The 8,567-nt window shown below is 46.5% G+C and overlaps 1 protein-coding gene across 1 annotated transcript; it reads right to left on the minus strand.

Annotated features, from left to right (window-relative positions):
• Positions 1–316: 316 nt before the first annotated feature.
• On the minus strand, positions 317–7,113 carry FST (follistatin). Its single transcript, XM_069880313.1, has 6 exons — positions 6,787–7,113; positions 4,576–4,767; positions 3,969–4,187; positions 3,400–3,624; positions 2,133–2,363; positions 317–1,416 (listed from the first exon to the last, which is right to left on the minus strand). The coding sequence occupies exons 1-6, from the start codon at positions 6,866–6,868 to the stop codon at positions 1,334–1,336; spliced, it is 1,032 nt and encodes a 343-aa protein (XP_069736414.1). The 5' UTR covers positions 6,869–7,113; the 3' UTR covers positions 317–1,333.
• Positions 7,114–8,567: the final 1,454 nt, after the last annotated feature.

Raw genomic sequence — 8,567 nt, forward strand, 5'->3', positions numbered from 1 at the left:
GGAAGTTTAAGATACCTGAGAAATGACAGATTTTTTATTTAGAAGATGGGGAAGGAAACAAAAATGTGGAATCTCTTCTCCTCCACTACTGCATTTGGGTTTAAACTAATTTGTAGCAACTAACTGGAGACATTGCTCCTGTCTGAAAAAAAGGATTTCTTGAATCAATGTCAGCCGAAAGCTTTGACCTTAACCGGTGTGTTTTACTGCTATGCTATGCACAAGTCTCCTTTCCCCTAATCACCAGTATGTCTTATCTGAGTAGAGGGCCAGAACCTTTCAGAAGCAAAAGCTGAGGACTGCTTCTAGGGAAAATTCCATTTTTTATTTTTTCACTCATCATTTATTTACAAATACACATTATAACTTTTATATACATTGCACATTTACATGGTAGAAAAGTACAAAACTATATATTTAAATGAATTTATATTTAACTCGCCATGTTTGAAAATATAAAATTGCATCAGAAAAAAAGTATTATGAAAAGCAAGAAACTTGAACTGATAAAGCTTTGATATAACTTTTAGTGACATGCTGATTGGGAAAACTTTGAAAGTGGTACTGCAAGACCATCTGAAAGGAAACACCTGGAAAAACACTTGTGTGTGTTACATAAAAAAAAGATAAAACAATAAAAATAAAATAAAACCTTTATTCTTAATACAGTTAGCCCTGTAGCAATTAACAACCTTCATAATCCCCATTCTTTGGATCCAGAATTCACATAGTACAGTATACATGCTCAGCACATTGAAATCATTTCAGTACATGATGTGATCAGAAGCAGAGAAAAGTGAAGTGGAAAAAGTTTCCTTAAAGATCGCCTCATTGTACCCTGGAAATATACTTAAGTCAGTTACAACGCTTTTTGGTCAGTCAAGATTCCTTGTAAACAAAACCCGAGGGCTCTTTTATGTACAGAACCAGCAAGAAGAAAATCCAATAAATAAACATGAAATTGACATGCAAGTTTGTTAAAGTGAAAAAGAGTTAACATCAGTGAAACAGAGATGAGAGCACGTGGATAAGCTCGAAGGAATGGACTTCTGTAGTTTACAAGAAAAAAGAAAAGCTTTACTTTACAAGCAAGAGACCTCACAATAAATAACACTGCTCTTCCCGTAACGAATAAATTTCTTCAAAAAACAAGGTGTACAGTCAACCAGACATTTTATGTATAAATTATAAAACATGACACAGTATAAATAAATGTCTACGAGACTCAACTATATGTATACTTTTTTTCTCCCCAAAATAAATAAGCATACACTTATTTACAGTATGGACATTGATTTCATGCCCAATGGCTGTTCCAATAGTGATGGAGGTTTTACCACTCTAGAATGGAAGATATAGGAAAGCTGTAGTCCTGGTCTTCATCTTCCTCTTCATCTTCTGGGTCTTCATTAATGGCTAGATGGGGGAATACAGGGGAGCTGTTGTTTAAATAAGGACAACAACAGCGCAGAAGCAGCTCAGTGCATGATTTCAAAGCCCTCTGAACAGCCATAATACAGCGTTGCATTTTATGCGACTTGTAGTGAGATGCTCTTTGGCATCTGCTGTTATGCAATAAGGTTTTCTACACATAATCTATGAAGTCATAACTGCAGAAAGTTCTGAAGAATCAATGGCTCAGGTTTTATTGGCAGATTCCTGAAATCGAATAAAAAGCGCTCTTGTGTTCTAGGTTTAACTGCTTTGTGTCCTTCATTCAGAGTTAGCAGAGGCAACTGTGCTAAACCAGGTGCCCATGTGCTACCATTGTTCTTTCGGAACGAGTTAGAGTTTATCCAGGTGTTAATAAAGCAATCAGCGAAGCACATCAGAGCAGAAAAAGTAGGAAAAAAAAAAATCACTAAAATTACAGTCCTAGGACAGCGTCTTTCTGACAAATGTCCTTAAAATATCCCCAAAACTCGAACTTGAAGGCCAAGTGGCTGTTTGAAGTCTATTGCATTATATCGGTAACCAAGGTGTGCGCGTGATAAATACATACTTATATGGCACATGTATCGTATGTCAAATCTCTAAATCAAGCTTTCTTATGTTTAAAGGTGTAAGTCTTCATTATCTAGAGATTGCCTTCAGAAGCTTTAAGTGTCTGCAGTGTTAAAAATCTCACTTACAGTTGCAAGATCCGGAGTGCTTTACTTCTAGAAGCACACCCATAGAGCAGGCTGCCTCTTTCATGGCACACTCGCTTGGGTAAGTTGTGTTATCGCTGGCACAGACAGCCTCGTCTGACTTGTTTTCAGGGCATAGCTCATCGCAGAGGGCACAACGACCTCTCCCAACCTTAAAATCCCACAAGCATTTCTTCCCAGCACTGCACTGAATGTCTTCACAGGATTTGGCTTCTAAAAATACACACAGGATACTAGAGGTAAGTGAAAAGACAAAGGAAAAAGAAAAGCAACAACAAACAACCCCAAACTCCCTTTCCCCAGTGAACTGTGAATAGACAAAGCTCAGACGCAGTAGATATGATGATACTTGCTGATTCTGCTCAAGCAAGTAGTCCCTTGGACACCATTGCCTGTATATATGTGGGGGAGGAAAGACAGCTGTGCCAGCAGAGCTTGGCCCTGGGAATACAGAATTACATTTGCCTGTTGTACATGACCTTCCTGCTCCATTTAATGTCAGTGGAAATTCAGCTTCCCAAATTAGTGGTAAGTGCAGAATTTGCCAACACATTCAGCATTTCTAAATCAATTATTTTTAAACTAACCCACACAAAGTACTTGTCTACAAGATTGGAAAGGGAATTCACCTCAACCTATGCCAACTAAAAGCACGCTGAGACTTCCCTGAATTCCCCCAGCAGTTTTTGGGGAGCAGAAGCTGCCCTGAAGGTGGTTCCTCATAATATGCTTCACTATCACTCCCTTCTGGAAATTACACTAAGAAATGTCAGGATACACAGTGATTATTCCCCTATCTTCACCCACCATCTCCACTCTGCAATATTCTAAATAGGAAAAAGTGATCAGATGTTTCCAATTAAGTTAATGCAATCTTTGCCAAGACCACTTGAAGACAATTGTTTCCAGGAATACCAGATCCACTGGATATTGAGACCTCATTGCACTATAACCATGTCATCATCTGTCTAATGGTGGGTACTTCTCCCTTGGACACTGAAGTCAGCACCCATAGCAATAGGAAGAGAAGCAGGATCTGGTCCCCTGCTCCCTTGCCCCTTCTGCAATCTTCTTTGGGGCAAAGTTCACCCTGTCTCTCCTTTTCCTGAAGGGAAGCACTAACACAGTCTGCTGGAAGTCTCTGCTCCTCCCCAACCCTAACTACATCCATCCAACTTCACACATAGTACTCTGAAACAGCTGAATGAGAAAGGTGTCCCCACCCTTACCCTCCAACTGAGATACCTACTGATGCATTTTCCTTCGTAGGCTAATCCAATGGATCTGCCCAGTAGGCAGGTAGCTTTCCTCAGGTGGCAGGCACTGGCGTAAGTTATGCCATCATTCCCACAGAGATACTGTTCAGGAGAAGTGGGCTCTGGGCAAATTCGATTGCACGTCACACAGTAGGCATTATTAGTCTGGTCAACCACACAGGTGGAGCTGCCTGGGCATAAAACATCCCTACAGGTCTCTGAAATAAAGACAGAAACACAGTGATTAATAGGAGAACCCAGAGCTCCAGCAAGGAGTGAATGGGTGACAAAATTAAATGCTCAGATAAAAGCCTTCAGCAGCACTCCTTATTTAACTTTCCCATCTTAAGGCAGCTGGTGGGACATGAGTGCTGCTAGACTACAGGGAATTCTCAATCCAGCTACACCCTTCCTTGTTGAGCACGGTTTAGTTACTGTCTCCCAGCATTTGGAACATCACTCTGGTTCCTGTGGGGAAGTATGTCCAATATTTCCGCCTCCCTACACTCAAACACACACCCATTGGAATTTGAGGGAGATTGGATTAGATTTGCAAACCTACTTTTGCATTTGCCCTGATACTGGACTTCAAGTTCAGGCTGTTCTTTACATCTGGCTTTGAGAAGGGCACACTCGTTCCTGTAGGTTTTCCCATCTAAGCCACACACAGGGCCCTTCCAAGTGATATTAGAGCAATCCGGAGCACAAACACACCGAGGTTTATTCTTCTTGTTCATTTTACATTTCTTCCCGGGTCCACAGTCCACGTTCTCGCATGTTTCTGATGGAAGGAAAGAGGCACCACTTTAGTACCAAGCGTGCAGAACAGACCTGGTGTCAAAACTGCTTAAAGAAAAAAAAAGACACCGCGACCCCAAAGCACAGACAGCAAAAAGCACACACGCCCCCACCCCGTCCAGGAAACACCATTCGAGGGAAATTACCCCCCGCAAGTGAGCGCAAAGGGGAAGAGCCTGCTCCCTTCCTCTCCGTGATGTGCACGAGAAGAAATGGGAGCGCCCCCACTGCTGCTGGGGCTGGTCCGGGACGCTCCCCAAAGCCTCCCCGAGGAAAGCAGCCTTGGCACCGCGCTGCCCCGCCTCCAGCTGCCCCCCGAGCCCGGTCCCTCGCCCTCGGCCAGCAGCGGCTCTCCGGCACCCCCGCCTCACCTTTGCAGGGGATGCAGTTTGGGGCTCCCCCATTAAAAATCATCCACTTAAAGAGCGTGTTGTCGTTGACGTCCTCCTCCGTCCACGAAGTGGTGAGGCGGCCGGACTTGCAGCACTCCTCCTTGCTGAGGTCGGTTTTGTAGAGGACCTGGCAGCGGCCGTTCCGCGCCTGCCGGAGCCAGCAGTTCCCAGCTGCGGGGGACACGGGGGGACACGGACACCCAGGCGGATCAGTCACCAGTGACCCAGACACAGCACGTGCGCCTTGCGATGACTTTTACTCGACTGTTTACTTTCATTCCTCCCGTTTCATAACCCGCTGCCACTCCGGCCCATCTGGAGCGCAGTTAAAAAACAAAAACAAAAAAAAACCAAACCACCCCAAGAAACAACAAAACACACCAAACCCCAAACCCAAACAAACCACACAACAGAAAAAAAAAAACCCAAAAATAAAAAAACACCACCCAAACCGAATAAAAAAATTCCCAGAAAGAAAACACCCGATCAATACAGGACGCGGCAGTTTTCAGAGGTATTTATTCCATATGTAGAGCAGAAGGAGCACTGCCGGCACGTGACAGAGTCTTGAAAAGGATGTGCATTTAAAAGGGAATAAAAAGAAAATCGCGCCTGCAAATTCCTTCCTCCTCCCCCTGCCCTCTCCTCCTCACCGCGGTTGCACAGCAGCATTGTTTTAGTGCCGCACAGAGTTTCAGTCCCAGCCCATTTTGCAATCTGCACGAATTGGGAACATTTGCTGTTAGCGAGGTCTTTCGAAACCTCCACATTTTGCTGCTTCTACCAACAAACGTCTTTCCTTCACTTAAATAAGTCAGCAGAGTTCCAAAAAAGTAGAGCGAAGTACATAAAATATAAGGGCACATAGAGTAGGAGGTCCCTACAGAGCTTTAAAAATCGATTAAGCAGGAAAAGTTATAGGTGCTGTTTCTCCCTCAAGTATTTCAGGGGAAAGTACACTGTCCACAAACCGGATAAGAGTACGGTTTTTTTGGTTTTTTTTGGTTTGGGTTTGTTTTCTTTTTTACTAGTATCCCTGTTATTTGTGGAGTCAAGCCAAGAACACTAGTCCAAGCAACTCCCCCTTTTTTAGCTGGAGAGTTTTGGTTGGGATGAGTCTCTCGTGAATAACCAATGTGACTTCTCCAGCAACTCAATACCAATTGATTCTGGTGCTAATCCAGCCAGGGCTCGATCCTGCCTCCTTACTCCGATGGGAATGTACCGCAGCGAGGGGTCAGAATCGACCAGCCGAGATGTCGCTGGGCGCGGGGAAGATCCCCCCACTCTCGCCCCCCCACCCCCCCCACCCGCTAAATATAACTGAACAAACAACGCCCTAAAAAAAAAAAAAAAGTTTTTCGCCTTACAGTTGCCTATCTGAATTTATGCACTGGTTCGTTATTGGGGGATAAAAAAAAAAAAAAGGAAAAAATATGAAACAATCAATGGTAAAACATCCAGGTTGTTGTGGCTGAAACACGGTCCAGATAAGGGGGGAAAGCCCCAAAATTAAAAGTCAATATGCCCTTATGTCGAAAGAGGGCTCTTAAGAGTGTCAGTACCAGGTTCGTGTTTGTTTTGTTCGCATGGAGAAAAAAAATATCCAGACTAACTTATTTAAGCACACTCCAGTGTAGGGCAATTTACAACACTACTATTTATTCACACACACACGCACAAAAAAAAAAAAAAAAAAGAGAGAGAGAGAGGGGAGGAGATCCCAATATTAAAAGGAATGTCCGGAAAATGACCACTTATTGGAGTCTTAAAACGTCAGCTGTAATCGCGGGTCTCCCCATCATCACCTCTTCTTCCGTCAGGCAGGCGAGATAAAAATCTGAGCTAAATTACCAACAAACTTTGAGCACTCATTCGGGAGCCGAGACTGGGAAAGTTCCCTCGCGATACTGCTTTTCATTCATGCTGCATAATAACAATAAATACCAAGAAACATCCTCATCTGTCTCCTATGCCTACGCAGAGCAGTGCGAAGACCCATCAAAAAGGAACCTAAGAGACACCTCTGCACCCCGGCGTAAAGCGACCCCGTGCCCACAGTTAACTTCTGTCCCGTTGGACCTTGGAGAGAGGCGTCTAACGCCGCAGCAAACTGAACCGTGCCCGAAAAGACAGAAAACAACAGTAATAATAAAGAAACGTATCTGCGAATAAACAGTCCGGTCTTACCCTGCGCTGTGTGATCTTCCACGAAGTGGCACAGAAACATCAGGAGTAAGAGCATGCTCGGGTGGCTCCTCTGATTTAACATCCTCAGTATAGCAGGGAGTGAGAGAGAGACACAGAAGCAGCGTGAGGGGGAGTCAGGGAGAGGGAGCGAGCACTAGCCAGCCTGCTTATGATCGCTCTATTGAATGAACGTCAGGCTCTGAATGCAGTCTCTCTTTAAATCTATACGGGGGTCCTAGCTGTCTGCGGTGGGCGGTCTCCTAATGTGTGTGTGTGTGTCTGCTCGGGGGTGGGGAGATTTAAAAAGTTCAGTGTGAATCAGGTGACATTTTCCACCTTCTGGAAGTCCTCTCTCTCTCTCCCTCCTCCCGGCGATCCTGCGCGAGGTGCGGGCGCTGCCCCGCGGAGCCCCCGCGGAGCCCCGCGGAACCGGCCCCGCAGCCCGCGCCCCGCAAAGAAACCTGCCCCGGCCCCCAGGGAGGGGGGGACGACACCCCAAACCGACCACAAATAAATAAGAAAGGACCAAATAACAGTTTAGTACCTAGGGCCGTGCCCAAGTGACAGCCTTTCCACTGGGAGGACGAGACGGGAATGGGGGCGACGTAGGCGGTCTCCTTTCAGAATCAGAAAAGATTGCAACATCGATAATGAACTTCTAGGGCACTAGTTTATTAAGCACAGTCTGGCATTATTCTTTCCTCGGAAAAGTTGGCGGTCTCTCATTTATAACATTTTTTGGCACCGCTGAATGAAACTGAGTAGGCGATATTTCCTTTTATACAAAACGATTACTTAACGGAAAATGGTATTGTTTATTCAAAAGCTGCCTTCTTAATTTCGGTTCTTTCGCTCTTCTGAGCCACCAAAGCACAACAGACTGCGAAGTATGCAGACAGGAATGCCCGGACAGTGCCGGGTCAGGGGCCGGTCCGCGGCCGCCCGCGCCCTCCGCGCGTCCCTCCCCGCACCCCTCCTCCCGCACCCCCCCCGCCCACCGCCCCCTCCCCACAACTGCAAATAACTCGGCGATAACAGATTTTTTTCCACCAACTGCAGGAGATAGTGCTAATCTTTTAATAAAAGATCCCATTACAATGGGATCTGTCTGGACAGACTATAATAGATCCAGAAATACAGCCGTGCTAATATTAGAAGACAGTTGTTTGGGTGCCTCAGACCCGGCCCTGGTCCTGCTTTGAAAGTGGGCATGAATCACAATGTCCCTCGGTACCACCTGCGGTCACACGCATTAAGAACCAGACTGGTAAATGATTGACCTCGATGCATTTTTTTTTTTTTTTTTGTTATTATTATTATGATCATCGTCCTGAGCAGCGCCCGGGCATTCCGAGCACTTCAGAAGCTCCGGGACTCCACATCCTTTTTAATCTTTTCCCAAATTGGTGCCACTCTCCCCCCCGTTCTCCCCCCCCCACCCCCCCGCCCCCGCCTCTCCCCCCCGGCTCTGAGAGCGGCGTTAATGCAGGGTTGCTTAGTGCCCTCTAATGGCAGACGGCATTAACAATTAATCGCAAAACACCCCTAGCCCCCGCGAGGCGAACCGAGGGCCCGTTTCAAACGCTGCCTCCCCTCCCCGGGGAGCGCGGATCCCGGCGCAAGGTGCCCGCGGGACCCGCCCCCCGCCCCGGGCAGCGCCCGGCGACCCGCGCTCCGCCCGCCGCGGGGCGCGCAGGAGCGGAGCCCGGCGAGGTGTGAGGACGGGGGTCCGGCTGCCCCCGCAGCCCCTCCCGGGCCTTCCCCGCCGCCACACGCCTCGG

The sequence above is a fragment of the Phaenicophaeus curvirostris genome, chromosome Z (assembly GCF_032191515.1).
Source record: "Phaenicophaeus curvirostris isolate KB17595 chromosome Z, BPBGC_Pcur_1.0, whole genome shotgun sequence".
In the NCBI taxonomy this organism is placed as follows: Eukaryota; Metazoa; Chordata; class Aves; order Cuculiformes; family Cuculidae; genus Phaenicophaeus; species Phaenicophaeus curvirostris.